Source organism: Hyperolius riggenbachi, chromosome 9 (genome assembly GCF_040937935.1).
Source record: "Hyperolius riggenbachi isolate aHypRig1 chromosome 9, aHypRig1.pri, whole genome shotgun sequence".
Classification (NCBI taxonomy): Eukaryota; Metazoa; Chordata; class Amphibia; order Anura; family Hyperoliidae; genus Hyperolius; species Hyperolius riggenbachi.
In genome coordinates this window covers 148,381,927-148,405,225 of record NC_090654.1, presented here as the reverse complement: position 1 = coordinate 148,405,225, position 23,299 = coordinate 148,381,927, and the positions used below count along the sequence as shown (strand labels likewise).

Here is a 23,299-nt window from a genome sequence, read left to right as displayed (position 1 = left end):
TACGTTGATACACAGCCTGCTTTCTCGTTCAATAGAGGTGCTGTGGCGCATCTTAGTGGACAGAAGTGAAAATTTCATATGAATGTGATGTGTATTGAATACATGAAAAGTGAATTTATTTACCTCATAAAATACAGAACGTCATTTCATTTTGGGCGAAAAAATGAGTTTAATGCAGAAATCGGCTGTTAACAATTTAATAAGCAACAGGCAATACATATTCAGTTTTCAAGGAAAAATTCTCAAAGAGCCTGTAAAATGGCAATGGATAAGTCATCTTCTTTATGGAGTCTGAGCCACATGAATGGTTCAATACAGAAACTGCACCACATGAATTAATTCAGAGAGATAGGAGTACGTAACCACAGTGACTGCAATCATCGGTCATTGTCAATAAAGGTTTTTTTTTTAGGGTGTTGCTCACTGTGCTACTTCAGGCGTTACCACACAACACCTCAGACAGCACCACAGTGATCTTCAAACGCAACCTCTGTAGAAATTAGTCTACAATGATAAAAATGTGGGACTTACCGTCCACAGAGGAGGACGCAATACGTTATTTTCAATCTTTTAAGATTCTTCCATGTGAAAAGCTTTGTGAAAATGGCCACCCTATGGCATTTTACATCCAAAAAAGCGACAAACAGTGGCGCTGCAAGGTGAAAGATTGCAAAAAAAAGTTCGCTATACGGAAGGGAGTGGGGTTTGAGGGTTCCAAATTGCCTTTTGTAACTGTGTTAAGATTTATTTACAGTTGGGCGAAAGAGCTAACATCTATTGAATGGGGGCGAGAGCAGCTCGAAATGGCAAATAAAACAGTCATTGACTGGAACAACTACATGAGAGAAGTATGTACGGTGAGGTGAGTCTTCTCTCTCGAGTGTCATGCAAAATCGGAGGCCCAAATAAAATTGTTGAAGTGGATGAAACCCTTTTCACACGTCGGAAGAACAATGCAGGACGAGTTCTGCCACAGCAAAGGCTATTTGGAGGAATGTGTTGCGAAACTAACGAATGTTTTATCATTCCAGTTCAAGACAGGAGTGCTGCTACACTTATAGAAGCCATTAAAAACAACATACAGGACGGATCCACTATTTACTCTGACTCGTGGAAGGCGTATCGTACCGAAGAACTTGAGGCTGCTGGCTTTCAGCATTTCAAAGTGAACTACAAGTACAATTTTGTTGCTCCGTACACGGGCGTTCACACACAAAATATTGAACGTTTGTGAAGCCTAGCCAAATGGCACAAAAAAAAAAAAAAAGGAACGGCGCGTCAGCATGTGGAGTCCTATCTCAGCGAATTCATGTGGCGCAGACTGCACAAAGAAGAAGACTTATTTATTGCCATTTTATTGGCTATTCGGGACTTTCCCCTTGAAAACTGAATATTCATGGCCTGTAAACACCCACTAGTTATGGCCTGTGAACAATTAATATATTTATTGCCTGTTGCTTATTAAATTGTTAACAGCCGATTTCTGTATTAAACTAATTTTTTCCCCCAAATTGAAATGACGTTCTGTATTTTATGAGGTAAATAAATGTGTTCACTTTTCATGTATTCAATACACATCGCATTCATATGAAATTTTCACTTCTGTCCACTAAGAGGCACCACAGCACCTCTATTGAACGAGAAAGCAGGCTGTGTATCAACGTAGCTTAACAGCTGCTGTGTAGTGAGGAATCAGCTGTTGAAGAAACATTGTATACACTTTCCCAGCCTGTGTAACTGACAAACTGTTTACATTACTCCTTCTAGACGGGATAATACACAAGTACCCATACTGCTTTAAAAAGAATCATCACAGAAAACAAATCCTGTACTTTCAGTATTGCTTTATCTTAACAGTAAGACTAACACTTAACACTTTCTTCTTTGAAGGATTGTGGTTTTTCCAACTTCATGTCCTTGTCCAATCTCTGAGACAGCAAATGAATGGAAATCATCCCAACTACTACTGAGTTATAAGACTGTATACATTTTCACTCAACAACCTATCAAAAGCTAGAAAATCAAATTTTGCAACAAAATCAGTTTAAAATCATGTACAAAACAATGTTTTTCATGATCCTAAAATGTCTGTGTAATTGTGATGTGGCAATCCTGGGAAAGCGTTTTAGGCAGCGCTGCAATTAGGCAGTTTTTTGGTTTCAGTTAATACTGTATCCAGTAACACTGGCAGGAAGGAGCAAAAGCATCTCAGCAATACATCTTCAAAATTCTGCTACATTTCTGATTCTCCATGGACACGGAACCGATAGACACAGGTATATTCTGCATGGCCCCAGTTGCTTTGTATTTTCAGCTCCACAAGTTCATACGTCAAAATATTTTCACCCTTTTCAATGGAAAAAAAAACAGAGTAAGAAAATGATACGCTCAAAAGCAAGTTTTCTTTTTTCAATTTCCCTTCTCACTACAGTATGGTAACCCTGTACTTAAAGAAATATTTTTGTTGTAACTACACTAGAAAGTAGAACCCAGCTCACATTTCCCCTACATGTAACATATATATATATATATATATATATATATATATATATATATATATATATATATATATATATATACGGGTCCTTCTCAAAAAATTAGCATATTGTGATAAAGTTCATTATTTTCTGTAATGTACTGATAAACATTAGACTTTCATATATTTTAGATTCATTACACACAACCGAAGTAGTTCAAGCCTTTTATTGTTTTAATATTGATGATTTTGGCATACAGCTCATGAAAACCCAAAATTCCTATCTCAAAAAATTAGCATATTTCATCCGACCAATAAAAGAAAAGTGTTTTTAAAACAAAAAAAGACAACCTTCAAATTATGTTCAGTTATGCACTCAATACTTGGTCGGTAATCCTTTTGCAGAAATGACTGCTTCAATGCGGCGTGGCATGGAGGCAATCAGACTGCAACACTGCTCAGGTGTTATGGAGGCGCAGGATGCTTCGATAGCGGCCTTAAGCTCATCCAGAGAGTTGGGTCTTGATTCTCTATGGGGTTCAGGTCAGGAGAGTTGGCAGGCCAATTGAGCACAGTAATACCATGGTCAGTAAACCATTTACCAGTGGTTTTGGCACTGTGAGCAGGTGCCAGGTCGTGCTGAAAAATGAAATCTTCATCTCCATAAAGCTTTTCAGCAGATGGAAGCATGAAGTGCTCCAAAATCTCCTGATAGCTAGCTGCATTGACCCTGCCCTTGATAAAACACAGTGGACCAACACCAGCAGCTGACATGGCACCCCAGACCATCACTGACAGTGGGTACTTGACACTGGACTTCAGGCATTTTGGCATTTCCCTCTCCCCAGTCTTCCTCCAGACTCTGGCACCTTGATTACCGAATGACATGCAAAAGTTGCTTTCTTTTTATCACAATCGTTTTATTGTTTTCAATATTAAAGTAAACAAGTCCATACAAAACATATATGATACATGTAACTGCAGTAAAATGTGCAATACATAAGGTACATCAAAGTCTGCAACAGCAGATATTTAACATAAATTAACATGGGTGTCGGCGGCACAAGGCTTCATTCACTGACACCTCCGAAAAGTCGTCACATAGCTAAAAGTATAACAGCATAATGGTAGCCACCACGCAGTCTTGGTGGCCCAATAGCGCTCAACTGAAAGTACCCTATTTCTAATTAAACAGTCTGGGAATAGCTAAATTGTTAGCTCATTCCAGAGATAGGTATTTTCAGATTCATATAGTCTCTTAGCTAGAAGCTGCAGGAATAGCTAGGTAAATGGGACAGGGCCATTTAAAGGAAGGAAGAAGTAGAAAGAAAGAAGGATAGAAAAGAAGGGAATTAGAGAAAGAAGAACCATTCGCTACTCCGCTGCTCCCCCCCCCCCCCCACCCCAAGATTGTATGCGTATTGGGTCAAACAATGGTAAGAGAAACTGGGAGCCAGTGTGAGTAGTAGGTAAAATACGGTTTCCACACTTTTTCAAATTGTTGGAGGGAATCATCTAAAATGGCTTTCATCTTCTCGAAACAGAGTGCATGGCTAAGTTTAGTTTTAAATGAGCTAAAAAGGAGCAACGAAGTTTTCCAGGAGGCCGCTATCACTCTTTTGGCGACTAGACATATATGCATTAAAAGTTTATGCTGGGATTTTGTGAGTTCAGGAGGCTTTATCCCCAGGAGGCAAAAGTTGCTTTCATCCCAAAAAAGTACTTTGGACCACTGAGCAACAGTCCAGTGCTGCTTCTCTGTAGACCAGGTCAGGCGCTTCTGCCGCTGTTTCTGGTTCAAAAGTGGCTTGACCTGGGGAATGCGGCACCTGTAGCCCATTTCCTGCACACACCTGTACACGGTGGCTCTGGATGTTTCTACTCCAGGCTCAGACTCCACTGCTTCCGCAGGTCCCCCAAGGTCTGGAATCGGTCCTTCTCCACAATCTTCCTCAGGGTCCGGTTACCTCTTCTCATTGAGCAGTGTTTTATGCCACACTTTTTCCTTCCCACAGACCTCCCACTGAGGTGCCTTGATACAGCACTCTGGGAACAGCCTATTCGTTCAGAAATTTCTTTCTGTGTCTTACCCTCTTGCTTGAGGGTGTCAATGATGGCCTTCTGGACAGCAGTCAGGTCGGCAGTCTTACCCATGATTGTGGTTTTGAGTAATGAACCAGGCTGGGAGTTTTTAAAAGCCTCAGGAATCTTTTGCAGGTGTTTAGAGTTAATTAGTTGATTCAGATGATTAGGTTAATAGCTCGTTTAGAGAACTTTTTCATGATATACTAATTTTTTGAGATAGGAATTTTGGGTTTTCATGAGCTGTATGCCAAAATCATCAATATTAAAACAATAAAAGGCTTGAACTACTTCAGTTGTGTGTAATGAATCTAAAATATATGAAAGTCGAATGTTTATCAGTACATTACAGAAAATAATGAACTTTATCACAATATGCTAATTTTTTGAGAAGGACCTGTATACACAGGGTGGGCCATTTATATGGATGCACCTTAATAAAATGGGAATGGTTGGTGATATTAACTTCCTGTTTGTGGCACATTAGTATATGTGAGGGGGAAAACTTTTCAAGATGGGTGGTTACCATGGCAGCCATTTTGAAGTCTGCCATTTTGAATCCAACTTTTGTTTTTTCAATAGGAAGAAGGTGACACATCAAACTTATTGGGGATTTCACAAGAAAAACAATGGTGTGCTTGGTTTTAACGTAACTTTATTCTTTCATGAGTTATTTACAAATTTCTGACCACTTATAAAATGTGTTCAGTGTGCTGCCCATTGTGTTGGATTCTCAATGCAACCCTCTTCTCCCACTCTTCACACACTGAAAGCAACACCGCAGGAGAAATGCTAGCACAGGCTTCTAGTATCCGTAGTTTCAGGTGCTGCACATCTCGTATCTTCACAGCATAGACAATTGCCTTCAGATGACCCCAAAGATAAAAGTCTAAGGGGGTCAGATCGGGAGACCTTGGGGGCCATTCAACTGGCCCACGACGACCAATCCACTTTCCAGGAAACTGTTCATCTAGGAATGCTCGGACTTGACACCCAAAATGTGGTGGTGCACCATCTTGCTGGAAAAACTCAGGGAACATGCCAGCTTCATTGCATAGAGAGAGAAACACATTGTAACGAAAAATCTGCAACGCCGGATGGATTGCGGAAATATGGTCGCATCCAGTCCGGCAAGCGGACCTTCCAACGCGGGATGCGGAAATTCGTCCGCATCCGCTGCGCACACCCGTCCGAGCACTCTGCTCCAAACTCACCAACATGCTGTTCACCAGGGTTCTGCCATCTTGCCTCTAGGGGGTGCGGCCGCACACCAGACACGCCTTTATACTCTTAGAAAGCGTGTCAGCTGACCTGGAGGTCAGCTGACATTTTAGCCTGCTCTGATTGGTTGCTGCCTGGGGTGGAGACTTCTCTCCCAGGCAGTATATAAGGAAGTGCTTTTCAGTCACACTTTGTCTGTGTTTGCGATACCCTGTGTCAGCACTCAGACCTTAGACTAGATCCCAGGTGTTGAAACCAAGGACTTCACACCTAGACTAGGAGATTATTATTATTGTTATTGATTCTCTGTGTATGATTCTGTGCCTGTCTTGACTTCTCTTCTGCTTCCTGATTCTGTACTCTGCCAGCCCGTACCGTTAACGACTATTGGCTTGGTTCCTGACTATTCTCTCGTCTCACGTCTCTGTACTGTTGCCGCCTGTACTGTTGCCGAACCTCTTTCTGTCTGACCTTGCTCCCTTCAGTGGAACGTCTCCTACTGTTGGGTTATTATCTGAGGCTTGCCTCCCTGAGACGCCGGCCCTAGCAGACCGTTACTGCCAGAGGCCGAGATTCCTCCACTGCCACTTTGGGGGATCTCACACACGGGGTTCCCATTCAGAGGTAACCACACCTCTGAGGAATTGCCGTGTGGTGGATATTTCCACAACTTTGTGAATATTTACTGCTTTGTATATTTTCATGTTGTTCGTGTGTCCACTGCTTTACATCTACCCGCATTATTAGCAATTCCGCAGATTGCTATATAATCGGGTCTATCCTTGTATTATTGGCGATACTGCGGATCCCCAATAATCAAGGTTCGGGGTGTGACACTGGTCTGAGTAGATCATTTCAGGCACTTACCGTGTTAGTGAGCCTTCCGCTGATTTACCATCAGGAAGATACTTACTATTTCACTCTAACATATCTGCATTAGTGGTGATTCTGTATATCACCACTTAATCAGATATTTGTGCCTCTTGCTGACACCAATCGTTACAGAAACACAGACCATAAAGAAGTAAGATGGAGGGGGTGATAAACCAGCTTCAGACTGTAAGGGCAGAGTTAGAACAGCTGAAGATTACTGTAACTGCACAGCAGGCTCAGATTACTCAGTTAAATGAGACTGTCCAAAGGTTGCAATCACCACTTAACGTTCTACCTCCCCCGGCTCTTAGCGAGCCTAAAATGAACATTCCTGAGGAATTTTCAGGCACAAGGTCAGATTTCCAGAATTTCCGTCACAGAGTGCTGTCTTACTTTGAGATGAAACCTGTGTCCTCGGGAACCGAGGCTCAGAAGGTCACTCTTATCAAGACTCTATTGCATGCAGATTCCCAGACGTGGGCTTATGGCTTACCTGATGAGCATCCTGCTCTGTCTTCTGTCCAGGAGTTTTTTAAGGCCATGGCGGTCATCTACGATGATCCAGATAGTGCCGCCACGGCCGAACGTAAGCTCAAAAACCTTAGACAAGGACGCAGTACTGCTGAGGAGTATGCGTCAGAGTTTAGGAAGTGGGCTGTGTCCTCTAGATGGGAGCGATATGCACTCTTGGATAGATACCTAGATGGGTTGTCAGAAGCAGTAACTGACGTGATGGTTAGTCATCCGGAACCCAAAGATCTAGATGAGGCTATTACGCTGTCTATTAAAATAGATAGGCGTCTGAGGTACAACAAGAAGGGCAGGTACCCCATGTACTCTAGGACTTCTGGGGCCAGTAGCTCGGCAGCAGTTGAGACTGAGGAGCCGATGCAGTTAGGCCACGGGCGCCTCACGGAGGCGGAAAGGTCAAGAAGACGCAGAGAGGGTCTTTGCATGTACTGCGGGGAAAAGGGCCACATTGCACAAAACTGTGGTAGGAAGTCGGGAAACTCCTCGGCTTAGGTGTGGTAGGGGGTACCACCCTAAGCGGAATTGTTTTACCTCCAAAACAAGAAAAAATTTTATTGCCCTGTTCCCTAAATTGGGAAGGGAAGAACTTTCCTACCACAGCATTTGTAGATTCCGGGTCAACAGCTAACTTTTTAGATTTAAGCTTTGCTTTAAGTTTAAATATCCCTGTACTTCCGGTAGGAAGACATTTATATGTTACAGCGATTGATGACACTCCTTTGCAAGGAAAGTCCCCACTGTGTCAGACACCTCCCCTCTCGCTGCAAGTGGGAGCTCTGCACAGGGAGGTCATACAGTTTTTCGTTTTAAAGATGTCTACCTCTACGGTGATACTAGGGTTGCCCTGGTTACGATTACATTCTCCTCAGTTTGATTGGGGGAATGGGCAGTTGACTACTTGGTCGCCTTATTGTACACAACATTGTTTACAGAATGTAGTTTTGTGTTCTACTAAGATTCAAGTGGAAGGAGTACCTCCACAATATCAGGAATATGCTGATGTCTTTTGTCCTAGGGCAGCAGATCAATTACCCCCCCATAGACCTTTTGATTGCCCAATAGATTTGAAACCAGGAACCATGCCACCCAGGGGCCACCTATACAACCTCTCGTCCCCGGAAAAATTGGCCATGGACGAGTACATTCAGGAGAATTTGCAGAAGGGTTTCATCCGCCCTTCAAGATCTCCTGCAGGAGCGGGATTCTTTTTCGTTCAGAAAAAAGATGGTGGTTTGCGCCCCTGTATTGACTACAGGGGTCTAAATAAGATCACGATTAAGAATCGGTATCCACTACCGCTAATCGACGATTTATTTACACAGGTTCCCGGGGCTTCTGTTTTCACTAAGTTGGATCTAAGGGGGGCCTACAATTTGATCCGTATCAGGGAGGAAGATGAATGGAAGACGGCATTCAACACTCCCAAGGGGCATTACGAATACTTGGTGATGCCCTTTGGGTTGTGTAACGCTCCTGCAGTTTTTCAGGAGTTCGTCAACGAGATTTTTAGGGAGGTACTGGGTCGCTTTGTAATCGTCTACTTAGATGATATCTTAATATTTTCTAAAAATATCACGGAACACCGCCAACATGTGAAGTATGTGTTACAAAGACTCAGGGAGAATCAATTGTTTGCAAAATTAGAGAAATGTGTTTTTGAGGTAAAGGAGATTGCCTTTCTTGGTTACATTATCTCTACATCAGGGTTGTCCATGGATCCCAAAAAGGTCTCTGCTGTAAGGGATTGGCCACAACCATCTGGGCTTAAAGCACTACAGAGATTCTTGGGATTCGCAAATTATTATAGAAAATTTATCAAGGGGTTCTCTTCGGTGGTGTCTCCGCTTACTAATTTGACAAAAAAAGGGGCTGATGCCACTCATTGGTCAGAAGAAGCAGTTGTGGCATTTTCCTCTCTGAAAGAGGCATTCTGTTCTGCTCCCATATTACGTCATGTAGATGTTGCTTACCCATTTATAGTGGAGGTGGATGCCTCGGAGGTTGGAGTAGGAGCAGTATTGTCTCAACGTTCAGGACTTCAGGGCAAGCTTCATCCCTGTGCTTTTTTTTCCAGAAAATTCTCTCCTGCCCAGAGAAATTATGATGTTGGAAACAGGGAATTATTAGCCATCAAGCTTGCTTTTGAGGAGTGGCGCCACTGGTTAGAGGGGGCGGAGCATGTAATTACTGTGTACACGGATCATAAAAATTTACAGTACATTGAAAAAGCTAAAAGACTCACCCCCAGACAGGCTAGATGGGCTCTCTTTTTCTGCCGTTTTTTTCAATTTTATAATTACATTCACACCAGGGAGTAAGAACGTTAAAGCGGACGCCCTTTCTCGTTGTTTTGAACCTGAAACTGCTCCATCTCCTTCCTCAGAAAGTATTCTGTCGAAAGAGATCATCCTGGCAGCCACTGAGATAGTTGAAGACCTTCCTAGCCTCTTAAGTCCTTTTCAATTAGAAGTGCCAGAAGGGAAACCAAGAGGGGTTCTTTATGTCCCTTGTACTTTACGTCCCAAAGTGCTGCAGTTGTTTCATGGACACAAGAATGCTGGACACCCTGGCATTACCCGAACCCAAGAATTGTTGTGTAGATCTGTCTGGTGGCCATCTCTACAACAAGATTGCAAGGAATTTGTTAAGACCTGTACCGTCTGTGCCAGGAGCAAACCCTCCCGACTGGCTCCAGTTGGAACTTTGCAGTCTCTGCCCTCCCCTCAGGAGCCATGGACACATATTTCCATGGACTTCGTGGGAGAACTTCCAGATTCCAATGGAAAGACTGTCATATGGGTGGTCACAGACAGATTCAGTAAGATGGCCCACTTTGTGCCTTTGAGTGGTTTCCCTACTGCTCAAAAATTAGCAGATCTTTTTATTCAAAATATCTTTAAATTACACGGCATTCCAGAGAATGTTGTCTCAGACAGAGGGGTCCAGTTTGTCTCTAGGTTCTGGCGGGCCTTCTGTAAGGGGATGGGTATGTCGTTGTCCTTTTCATCAGGTTACCATCCACAGACCAACGGCCAGACAGAGAGGACCAATCAATCTTTGGAACAGTTCCTGAGATGTTATGTGGCGGACGCCCAACACCAGTGGGCGGAGTTTCTACCATTTGCTGAGTTCGCACATAACAATCTCAGGAATGAGTCCTCTGGTTATGCGCCTTTTCAAATTGTCAATGGGAAATCTCCCAAATTTTCTCCTTTGCCAGTGTCGACCTCTCCATTCCCTGTCCTGGAGGAGTGGCAGGAATCTTTCAAGAGGATTTGGGCTAATGTCGGAGAAAATTTAAAAAAGGCTTTCATCATACAGAAGAGGCAGGCAGATAAGAGACGGTCTGCGGAGTGGGAGTTTAAACCAGGAGACAGAGTTTGGATATCAACTCGTCATATAGCTCTGAGGCAGCCATCCGCGAAACTGGGGCCCAGGTATATTGGACCATATCCAATTTCCGAAAGGGTTAATCGTGTTACTTACAGAGTCAGGTTACCGCAGTCTCTAAAGGTGGGGAAAGCCTTTCATGTGTCACTCCTGAAACCAGCTGTTCAGGTGGATTCCCCCCCTCCTCACCCTGTCATGGTTGATGGTGAGCCTGAATGGGAGGTTGAGGAGATCTTGGACTCCAGACGAGTTCAGGGTTCAGTGCAGTATTTGGTGCATTGGAGAGGTTACGGTCTAGAGGAAAGATCCTGGGTCAAAGCAGGTGATTTACATGCTGATAAACTTAGGAGACGGTTCCATGAGCTCCATCCTGACAGGCCAGGTAGGACGTGTCCGGAGTCCACGCCTAGAGGGAGGGGTACTGTAACGAAAAATCTGCAACGCCGGATGGATTGCGGAAATATGGTCGCATCCAGTCCGGCAAGCGGACCTTCCAACGCGGGATGCGGAAATTCGTCCGCATCCGCTGCGCACACCCGTCCGAGCACTCTGCTCCAAACTCACCAACATGCTGTTCACCAGGGTTCTGCCATCTTGCCTCTAGGGGGTGCGGCCGCACACCAGACACGCCTTTATACTCTTAGAAAGCGTGTCAGCTGACCTGGAGGTCAGCTGACATTTTAGCCTGCTCTGATTGGTTGCTGCCTGGGGTGGAGACTTCTCTCCCAGGCAGTATATAAGGAAGTGCTTTTCAGTCACACTTTGTCTGTGTTTGCGATACCCTGTGTCAGCACTCAGACCTTAGACTAGATCCCAGGTGTTGAAACCAAGGACTTCACACCTAGACTAGGAGATTATTATTATTGTTATTGATTCTCTGTGTATGATTCTGTGCCTGTCTTGACTTCTCTTCTGCTTCCTGATTCTGTACTCTGCCAGCCCGTACCGTTAACGACTATTGGCTTGGTTCCTGACTATTCTCTCGTCTCACGTCTCTGTACTGTTGCCGCCTGTACTGTTGCCGAACCTCTTTCTGTCTGACCTTGCTCCCTTCAGTGGAACGTCTCCTACTGTTGGGTTATTATCTGAGGCTTGCCTCCCTGAGACGCCGGCCCTAGCAGACCGTTACTGCCAGAGGCCGAGATTCCTCCACTGCCACTTTGGGGGATCTCACACACGGGGTTCCCATTCAGAGGTAACCACACCTCTGAGGAATTGCCGTGTGGTGGATATTTCCACAACTTTGTGAATATTTACTGCTTTGTATATTTTCATGTTGTTCGTGTGTCCACTGCTTTACATCTACCCGCATTATTAGCAATTCCGCAGATTGCTATATAATCGGGTCTATCCTTGTATTATTGGCGATACTGCGGATCCCCAATAATCAAGGTTCGGGGTGTGACACTGGTCTGAGTAGATCATTTCAGGCACTTACCGTGTTAGTGAGCCTTCCGCTGATTTACCATCAGGAAGATACTTACTATTTCACTCTAACATATCTGCATTAGTGGTGATTCTGTATATCACCACTTAATCAGATATTTGTGCCTCTTGCTGACACCAATCGTTACACACATCATCATGTAGCAATTTTGCATATCCAGTGGCCTTGAGCTTTCCATTGATGAAGAATGGCCCCACTATCTTTGTACCCCATATACCACACCATACCATCAATTTTTTTGTTCCAGCGGTCTTGGAGGGATCTATCCAATGTGGGTTAGTGTCAGACCAATAGCGGTGGTTTTGTTTGTTAACTTCACCATTCACATAAAAGTTTGCCTCATCACTGAACAAAATCTTCTGCATAAACTAAGGGGTCCTGTTCCAATTTTTGTTTTGCCCATTCTGCAAATTCAGTGCTCCGATCTGGGTCATCCTCATTGAGATGCTGCAGTAGCTGGAGTTTGTAAGGGTGCCATTTGTAAGTGGCTAATATCCGCCGAAGGGATGTTCGACTAATGCCACTCTCCAATGACATGCAGCGAGTGCTACGCTGTGGGCTCTTGCCGAATGAAGCTAGGAAAGCCACTGATGTTTTTTCATTAGTGACAGATTTCATGCATCCACATTTTGGCAAATCTAACACTGAACTAATTTCACGAAACTTAGCAAGCAGTTTGCTAACTGTAGCATGGGAGATGGGTGGTCTCGTACGGTGTCTTGCATTGAAATCTGCTGCAATGACCCGGTTACTGCGTTCACCAGACACCAACACAATTTCTATCCACTCCTCATGTGTTAACCTCGGCGACATGTCAATGGCTGTAAACAAAGAGAAACTTGTAAATAACTCATAAAAGAATAAAGTTACGTTAAAACCAAGCACACCATTGTTTTTCTTGTGAAATTCCCAATAAGTTTGATGTGTCACATGACCCTCTTCCTATTGAAAAAACAAAAGTTGGATTCAAAATGGCCGACTTCAAAATGGCTGCCATGGTCACCACCCATCTTGAAAAGTTTTCCCCCTTACATATACTAATGTGCCACAAACAGGAAGTTAATATCACCAACCATTCCCATTTTATTAAGGTGTATACATATAAATGGCCCAACCTTGTTAATCTTCATGATTTTCCTGTATCAATCGTTGATTGTTACGATAAACAAAATCAGTTAAATATATAATATAGGAGATGCACACAGTGATATTTGAAAAGCGAAATAAAGTTTATTGGATTTACAGAAAGTGCGCAATAATTGTTTAAATAAAATTAGGCAGGTGCATACATTTGGGCACTGTTGTAATTTTATTGATTCCAAAACCTTTAGAACTAATTATTGGAACTCAGATTGGCTTGGTAAGTTCAGTGACCCCTAACCTACATACAAAGGTGAATCCAATTATGAGAAAGAGTGTTTAGGGGGGTCAATTGTACGTTTCCTTCCTCTTTCCTTAATTTTCTCTGAAGACTAGCAACATGCGGGTCTCAAAACAACTCTCAAATGACCTGAAGACAAAGATTGTTCACCATCAAGGATACAGAAAGCTGTCTCAGAGACTTCAGCTGTCTGTTTCCCCAGTTAGGAACATATTGAGGAAATGGAAGACCACAGGCTCAGTTCAAGTTAAGACTCAAAGTGGCAACCAAAAAAAAATCTCGGATAGACAGAAGCAACGAATGGTGAGAACAGTCAGAGTCAACTCACAGACCAGCACCAAAGACCTGCAACATCATCTTGCTGCAGATGGAGTCACTGTGCATCGTTCAACTATTCAACGCACTTTACACAAGGAGATGCTGTATGCCAGAATGATGCAGAGGAAGCCTTTTCTCCGCCCACAGCACAAAAGAGCCGCTTGAGGTATGCTAAAGCACACTTGGACAAGCCAGCTTCATTATCTTTTTTTCAAAAATCACTCTTTTATTAAAGGTAAAGCATCAACATACAAACATTATCAAAATGTAGCAAAAATTACAGAACATAGAATCTGTTGTAGAATAGTAACCTAGTGCATCTATCTCTTCTTTGCCTAATTTGTGGCCATCTGTCTCTGCCTCTACCTATGAAATCTTTCTTCCAAACACCAGGACCAAAATCAACATTATCCAGTATGGGTGTAAGGGGACTAGGGATGGCTGATAGGTTATATTTTTTGGACAAACTAACCCACTTACTGAGTACCTCTGCAGACCAAAACTGAAGGGTATTGAGGGGGTCTCTTAGTTTTTGAAGTCCAGAGAAGTGCCTGTTGGTCTAATGGGTCTAACTTGGATTCCAAATTAAACCACTGTTTTTGATCCCTACCATAAAACCAGTCAAGGACTAATGCCAAAAGGGCAGCATCATGGTATTTAGAGACGTTGGGTAATCCCAAACCTCCATCCTCCTTGGATCTGAACAATAGGTTGACATTGGTCCTGGATTTCCTACCCTGCCATAGGAAGGAGCTGATTCGCTGTTTGGGGCCTAAAAAGAAGGATCTGGGGGCCAGCACCGGGGCAGCCTGGAAAACATATAACAATCTTGGCAAGACATCCATTTTGATAACGTTAACTCTGCCCAACCAGGAAAGGTTAAGTTTATTCCATGCCACTAAGTCCTTATTCATTTTATCTACCAAGGGAGGGAGATTAAGTTCAAAATTTTTTGTAAGGTCAGCTGGAAGGTAATTCCCCAGATATTTCAGAGCCCCTGAAACCCATCTAAAAGAAAACGAGGATTGGAGGTGCTGGAGCAGATCAGAGGATAGTGATATGTTTAGAGCCTCAGTCTTAGACATGTTCATTTTGAAGTTGCTAACGGTTCCAAACTCTTCTGCCTCTTTCAAGAAACAGGGGAGCGTTGTTAAGGGCTCGGAAATATAAAGAAGCAGGTCGTCTGCATATAAAGATAATTTGGTTTGGTGATCTCCATATTGTATGCCCTTGATGTCAGGGTTCATAGTATGTAGAGCAAGGGGGACAGGGGACATCCCTGTCTCGTCCCATTTCCAATGCGGAAGGCGTCCGACAGGATCCCGCTGACTCTTACTTTGGCTGAAGGGGTACTATAGAGTCCCAAAACCTTGTAAAGGAGAGAGGGGCCTATTCCTATTTGTAGAAGAGTCTCTTTCAGGAACCCCCAATGAATCCTGTCGAATGCCTTCTCAACATCTACCGAAAGGACACAGAGGGGGATGTTATTGCTTTGGGCTCTATGAATTATTGATATGGAGGCGTGGTCTGGCACCGCTCTGAGATGGCTGCTTGTTAAGAGAGCTCCGTCCGTGCACCCACTAAATCCTGGTTTTCAGGACGATAAAAAGATCACCGGGACTACCAAGAACCCAGGGGACCCCACAACACGTCTTCCCAAGAACGTACCGGAGATGTTTAGAGTGCAGAAAAGCGGGAACACAGGCCGCTCTTCTCCCAATATGGCGCCGTCACCGCTTAGTCCTCCCGAGTATTCTTCTTCAGGCACAGCTCGTGGACAAAAGGACACTAAGGTACTCAAAAAGCTGAATAACATGCCTACAGTGGCTGTAATGAGAGAGATAGCGGCAGACATCAAAGAAACTCTGACGTCTGCTATAGCAGACCTAAGAGAGGACGTTTCACAGATTCATACTAGATTGTCCACATTAGAGAAAGAGGGGAGGGACACCCGCAATCAAGTTAGTGAACTACAATCTAAGTCTAAGAAGCAAGATAACAAGATGTTAGAAGACTTGGACAACAGAGGACGGCGCAATAAAATTAGAATTAGGGGCCATCCTGAGTTGGTTACCGGCAGTAACCGCCATCTTTAATCAACTGCTAGAGAAGCCTAAAGACAGTCCTATAGCAATCGAGAGAGCTCACCACGCACTTCGCCCTAAAAGTCGAGAAGATGGCCCCCCGCGTGACATAATTTGTTGCTTATCTATTTCTATTCTATGGAAACAACGCTCAACAACCCACATATTAATACACAACATTCCACTCATCAGGAGCTCCTCCTATGAACTGTATATGAAGAATTATTGCTTGGACTATTAACTGGATACCTGTGGATCACACCTATTGAGGGTGTTGTGGACTTTTTAAATGTGGAATCTTGTGTATTAATATGTGGGTTGTTGAGCGCTGTTTCCATAGAATAGAAATTTTGTACGTAGTGTGACACACACAATTGAAAAATAGCGATCCGACCAGACAGAGATTTATTAAGATTTATCAATATTTAGAATATCTATTGAGGAGCGCACTGATCAAATATAGAATTGTTGCTTATCTAGTTTTCCTCTTAAAGAAGAGATTATGAGGAAAGCTAGACTTCAGGATGAAATTCAATTTAATGATGCCACCATTCAACTTTACCAGGACTCATCTATTATCACTTTACAAACCAGAAGAGTACTTAAACCGCTCCTGCAGCGTTTGAGATAGAATGGCATTGTTTACCGCTGGCGCTTTCCCTTCTGCCTACAAGCAACTAAAGGCTCGATCACAGCTAATCTAAAGTACCCACTGGATTTAGAATACTTCTGCAGAGCACTCCATATTCCTACGGTTGATCTCCCAGAATGGCAACACATAACCACAGGAGACGGCCCTCCAACCCCGACAGCTGTGGATCGCTCGGGATCTATAAGAAGGCGAGACCGCACATTGAGCGACTTAAAGGGAAGGTTCAGGGAGGGTGGGTAAAAAATAGAAATCAATTTCCACTTACCTGGGGCTTCCTCCAGCCCGTGGCAGGCAGGAGGTGCCCTCGCCGCCGCTCCGCAGGCTCCCGGTGGTCTCTGGTGGCCGACCCGACCTGGCCAGGCTGGCTGCCAGGTCGGACTCTTCTGCGCTCCAAGGCCCGGAACTTCTGCGTCCCACGCCGGCGCGCTGACGTCATCGGACGTCCTCCGGGCTCTTCTGCGCATGCGCAGTAGTTCTGCGCCTGCGCAGTAGAGCCCGGAGGACGTCCGATGACGTCAGAGCGCCGGCGTGGGACGCAGAAGTTCCGGGCCTTGGAGCGCAGAAGAGCCCGACCTGGCAGCCGGCCTGGCCAGGTCGGGTCAGCCACCGGAGACCACCAGGAGCCTGCGGAGCGGCGGCGAGGGCACCTCCTGCCTGCCACGGGCTGGAGGAAGCCCCAGGTAAGTGGAAATTGATTTCTATTTTTTACCCACCCTCCCTGAACCTTCCCTTTAAGTGATGAACAACGTGCCCGCAGAAGACGTGTTAGCCAAACCTCAGAACCTGAAGAAGAAGATCCTCAGGAGAATATCGGCATATCTGAGTCCGGGGAACGTGACATCGACCAAATTCCTGCTGCACAGGACGACGCTGATGGGTGACTTTTTTTTTTCCCTCCTCTCTTCTTTTAATCTGACCTTATTAGCTCTACTTCATTTTATACTTGTCCAGGTGATGGCTACCTATCCTGCTTCCTCTATTTTTTAGTCAAAAACTGTATTGCTATACACAGTGTTAAGTTCTCCCTGATGGATACTGGAATGTTTTTTGTTTGTTTTTTTCCCTTCCTTGCAAGATCCACTTCCTAACAGGACAATAATCAACAATCTACATCTCTCACCTCATACACAACCCCCTTCTTTCCCCAATGCCAGATCACAAACTCATTAATCTGCAATATTGCACTGTTACCAAACCACCTAGCTTATCTGGATAAGTATATAAATGTCTTCTATTTTTGTTGTTCAGCAACTAATTCTGTTCTGGGTTCTTGGTTCTATGTATTGTCTATATAATAACTGCTTACGCTTACTTAATTTTGACTTCTGCCTTCAGGTTGCATAATATTCAAAGCAATGCAATCGGGGGGTGTGGGGGTGGGTGGGCTGGCTGTCATGGATGACCTCCTTTATTAGAGCTCCGGGCAGCTGGGTTCGCTTACCTGACATAAAACATCTTTCTGCCATTAGCTTGGATTATTTAAAAGTCTCTTTTCCCTTTTTCTTTTCATTTGCAACCTGAAACCAGGAAACTACAGTGGGGTGGCACAGGACACACTCTTGAGTTCCATTTATTGGGTCTTTGTCAATTCACCTCCCCACACAGTGTATTTTATTGCACTGACTCTCATTCGGTTTGCAAACTAGACAGACCATTGTCTGGTCTGTCTATGCTGTATTTGTTACTATACTGTATTATAATTAGAGTTATTAGGTAACTTACTGTACTCAATTTGTATTGCCTTGCACTTCAACCTATGCTAGCTTTTCTTCTTTTCCTTTCTCTTTCTTTTCTTACTTTCCTCTCTATCTTCTCTTTCTCCCCTTCTCTTAGTAGTGGAGGGATTGGCAAGTGGAGTGGTGGCCTCGCAATCTTCAATACAATGCCCTCAAATAAGAACTCTGTCCTTTGAACAGTTTTATTTATTTAAGTATTTATATAGCGCCAACATATTATGCAGTGCTGTACAGAGTATATATTGTCTTGTCACTAACTGTCCCTCAGAGGGGCACACAATCTAGTTCCTACCATAGTCATATGTCTATGCATGTATCGTGTAGTGCATGTATCATAGTCTAGGGCCAATTTAGGGGGAAGCCAATGAACGTATCTGTATGTTTTTGGAATGTGGGAGGAAACCGGAGTGCCCGGAGGAAACCCACGCAGACACGGCGAGAACCGGGAACCCAGTGTTGCAAGGCAAGAGCGCTAACCACTATGCCACCGTGCTGTTGCATCTCATAATGTTAATGGGTTGAATATCCCGGAAAGGTGCTCAGCCTTTCTACATCTTCTTCAAAGTCAAAACATCATGATTGCATTGATCCAGGAAACACACTTTTCGAATCGCTACATACCCTATTTAAGGGATAAAAATGATACCAGAGGCTACCACGCCACTTCTTCAGCAGGTAAAACTAGGGGAGTATCCATTCTCCTGCACAAATCCTGTGAATTGCAAGTGAAAAATCATTTAGCTGACCATGAGGGTAGATTCCTATTTGTCCAATGCACTTTGGGCAATAGAAATATTACCTTGGCCTCGGTTTATGCTCCAAATGAAAAGCAGGAAACTTTCTTATCTAATGTTACTAACAAATTACTAGATTATGCAAAAGGTATGATTATCTGGGGAGACGACCTCAATATGCCTTTACATCCTCCGATTGATACCTCTAATGGCAAATCCCTATTCTCCTTTAAGGCGATTAAAAGGATTAAAGATAAACTTCTTGATCTCTCCTTGGTTGACGTGTGGAAAACTCTGAATCCTCAGAGCAAATATTTTACTTATTACTCTGCACCACATGAGAAATACTCGCACATTGACCACTTGTTTATTACTCAACTTGATTTAGAATATGTGGAAAAAAGCACATATAGGCTCTATAGCCTTTTCTGATCATGCGCCAGTGTTCCTAAAACTCAGAATCCCTTTTCTGAAGACATCCCAGTTCAACTGGAAACTAAACCCTGAACTTCTGGAGGATTTGGAGTCCTCTCACACAATTACCAAGATTTTATCTGACTATATGAAACATAACTTGACATGTGAAGCATCTCCTTTAGCTTGGGAGGCCCACAAAGTGGTTATAAGAGGTGAACTTATCAAGATCGGGGCAAGGAGAAAGAAAGAAAAATACCTTCAAATACAGGCCCTGCTAGAGCAGACCCACCAAAAAGATCCCAAGCAGGATATTTTATCCATCCTCCAACAAAAAAGACAAGAGCTCAAAAAAGTCTTAGAAAGGAAGGAACTATACTCAATTTTCCAGACTGAAAAAGCTTTCTATGAATGGGACAACAAAATAGGCACTTTTCTAGCTAGGAGATTTAAATGTATGTAGAAGGGCCAGACAACTTATTACAGCAATTAACCATTTCAGCCCGCTGGGATTTTTCACCGTATGCATCAGAGCAATTGTCACCTCCCATTCATTTGCTAATAACTTTATCACTACTTATCACAATTTATTGATCTACATCTTGTTGTTTCCGCCACTAATTAGGCTTTCTTTGGGTGGTACATTTTGCTAAGAATTATTTATTTATAAATGCATTTTAACAGTATTAATAAGAAAAAAATGGAAAAAAATTGTTATTTCTCAGTTTTAGGCCATTTTATTTGCCCGTATGTCTCGGTTATTATACCATTTAAATTTTGTCCCTATCACAATGTATGGCTCCAATATTTTATTTGGAAATAAAGGTGCATTGTTTCCGTTTTGCGTCCATCACTATTTACAAGCTTATAATTTAAAAAATGTTTGTAGTATACCACCTTCAAATGCATATTTAAAAAGTTCAGACCCTTAGGTAACTATTTGTTTTTTGTTTTTTTATTGTATTTTTTTGTTTTTTTTCATTAAAAAATGTATTTAGGTAATATTTTGGTGTGGGACATAAACAGGGCATTTTTAATGTTGTAAAATGTGTAGAGTTTTAATGTAAAAAATGTGCAGATGTAGTTTTACTATTTGGCCACAAGATGGCCACCTTCGTTTTTGTTTTCCCTCCTTGTGCGGAAATGGTTAAAAACCCCAAAGGACTGAACTGCACCACTGCTCCCTCAATCCTAGAAGCGTTTCGTACTTACTATTTAGACAGATACAACTTACATTAAACTGGCAAAGACTCCCCCCAACAAATAGACAGACACAGGTTGATCCAGGAATATCTACAAAAACATGGATTTTGCCCACTAAAACCTGAGATAACACAGGAATAGGAACAGCCTATAAACCAACTAGAATTTATGTCTATTGTGAAGAGTCTAAAAGCGGGGGAAAGCCCATGCCTTGATGGGCTGATCTCCCAATATTACAAGCTCTTCGCCAAGGCCTTGGCACCTTGCTTTGTTAAAGCATTTAACAGTGTCTCTGATCAAACTATCCCCTCCAAGCAGCTTTTGGAAGCTCACGTGTCGGTGATTTAAAAAGAAGGGAAGGATTCTAATCTTTGTAACAACTACAGGCCAATCTCATTACTTAATTGCGACCTTAAAATCTTTGCCAAGGCCTTGACAAATAGAATCACACCACTTCTCCCACAGCGTATTCATCAGGACCAGATCGGATTTGTCCCTGGGAGGGAGGGAAGGGACAATACAACAAAAGCTATAGGGATCCAGCATTGGCTTTCTCTGCCCTGGTTGGAGGTTTTTTTTTTGCTGCCAACAGACGCCGAGAAGGCCTTTGACAGAGTGTCATGGGACTATATCAAGGCAGTGCTTTTCAACTTAGGGCTAGGACCACAACTCACATCATGGATCAATTTACTTTATAGCAACCCATCTGCAAGAGTAAAGGCAAATCTCTCTCTCTCTAAGCCATTTCCCATCGCAAATGGCACCAGACAGGGGTGTCCCTTATCCCCCCTAATTTACATTCTCTGCTTAGAGCCTTTTTTTAAATCAGATCAGATCTAATGATAACATTCACAGAATTACAATTGGTCAAGATGAATATAAAATAGCAGCCTTCGCTGACGATATGTTGTTTTTCCTAGCAGATCCATTAACCACACTTCCTAATCTGACACAAGCATTGCGCAAATTTGGATTGATCTCCAATTTAAAAATCAATTTTGACAAGTCTTGGGCTCTTAATATTACACTTAAAGCAGAGACGATGGAAATGTGCAAAGAGAGATTCCCCTTTAAATGGGAACCAAAAGCAATTACATATCTCGGCATCAAATTACCTGCAAAGCTGGACAATCTCTATGAGTGCAACTATGGCCCTCTTAGAGATAAAATCCAAAAAGAACTAACGGACTGGAATAAATTGAAAGGACTGTCCTAGTTTGGCAGCATGGCATCTATTAAGATGACCATCCTGCCACAGCTCTTGTACCTTTTTCAGACACTTACACTTACCTCCTGCCTTCCTCAAAAACCTACAAACCTCTCTTAATCAATTCATATGGGGTCATAAAAAGATCAGACTAAGTAATACCGCCTTATCCCTACCACTAGACAAAGGGGGTTCAGGTCTCCCTACTTTATGATTATACTATTTATCTTCCCACTTACTGTGAGTCATTGACTGGACAACTTTTCCAATTCAGAAGGACTGGGTTAAGATCGAACAGGAAATCATCGGTACTCAGATAGGTGGCCTCCCATGGATATCCCCTACTCCAGCAAGTTGTGCTAAACTGGATCACCCATTTATAATGACTACAAAACAAGCCTTTACTACATGCTGTAAACAATACAAAATCTCCTTCCAAAACGGGCCTATGACACCGCTATTGGGGCATCCCCAATTCACCCCTGGAAATAAATCAACCTTTCTTAAAAGCTGGGCAGAGGTATATTTACCTAGAATACACCATTTTACTTCAGCTGGGAAACCTAAAACCTGGGAATCTATTAGACATCCTACATCTGATCAGACTATGCCATTCTGGACGTTTTTCCAGATTCTTCACTTTCTCACATCAGCCAATTTCAAGCAGGGAATAACGCATCACTTATCGCAATTTGATCAGAGATGCAACTCGAAAAGTGAGAAGAGTCACATGCTTTCTTGGATTGATAATATTTTATTGTACGCTCAACCTTCTCTAGTTCTTCCTTTTAGGAAAAACTGGGATAAACTCTTAGGCTCTCCCTTGTCAGAGGATCAATGGCTTACGATATACTTGAATACAGATAAATCTTCTAGGAGTACAAGAACCAGAGAGCAGAATTATAAATTCCTCTCTCTGTGGTACAGAACTCCTGAAATCTTATTCAAGTTTATGCCAAATATCCCCAACATCTGTTGGCACTGCGAAAGTGGCCCTGGTAATCTATTGCATCTTGCATTTGATTGTCCTCAACTAAATTGATTCTGGAGAGAAGTCCACAGGCTAACTCAACATATCGCAGGATGTACTATGCCCTTTAGCCCAGATGATTTCCTCCTACATAATTCAACTTCCTCTCCATCTCAATACAAAAAGTCCATAGTTCCTCACTTGATTTCAGCAGCTAGAGCAACCATACCTGCACTATGGAAATCTAAAGATACTCCCACACTGAAGCAATGGTTCTGGAGAGTTGCAAAAGTCAAGGAACTGGAAGAACTGGTTTTCATAGCTCATGACCAGGTTGACAAAATCTCTACAATCTGGGCCTGTTGGTACAAATTTAAGGATTCTGATGAATATAAACGTATTATGTCATAGCCTGCCTTACAGGACATATCTAACCCTTCCCTCTACCACTGTACAACTGCCTAATGGTCTTTCATCTCCCTCTCTCCACTACTCACTTATTTACTCACCTGTTTTCTTCTTTCTCTCCATTTCCTCTCCACCATTTTATAAGCTTGCTTTCCTGATCCTCCTCCTTACT

General features: G+C 43.0%; 1 protein-coding gene across 5 annotated transcripts in view; it reads right to left on the bottom strand.

Annotated features, from left to right (window-relative positions):
- Positions 1–1,827: 1,827 nt before the first annotated feature.
- SUN2 (Sad1 and UNC84 domain containing 2) overlaps positions 1,828–23,299 on the bottom strand; it is a 981,481-nt gene continuing 960,009 nt past the window's right edge. For all 5 annotated transcript variants that reach the window (XM_068253600.1, XM_068253601.1, XM_068253602.1 and 2 more), the window contains one exon: positions 1,828–2,347. In XM_068253600.1, coding sequence (XP_068109701.1) covers positions 2,234–2,347 — 114 coding nt within the window. In that variant the 3' untranslated portion in view covers positions 1,828–2,233. The remainder of the gene's footprint in view (positions 2,348–23,299) is intronic.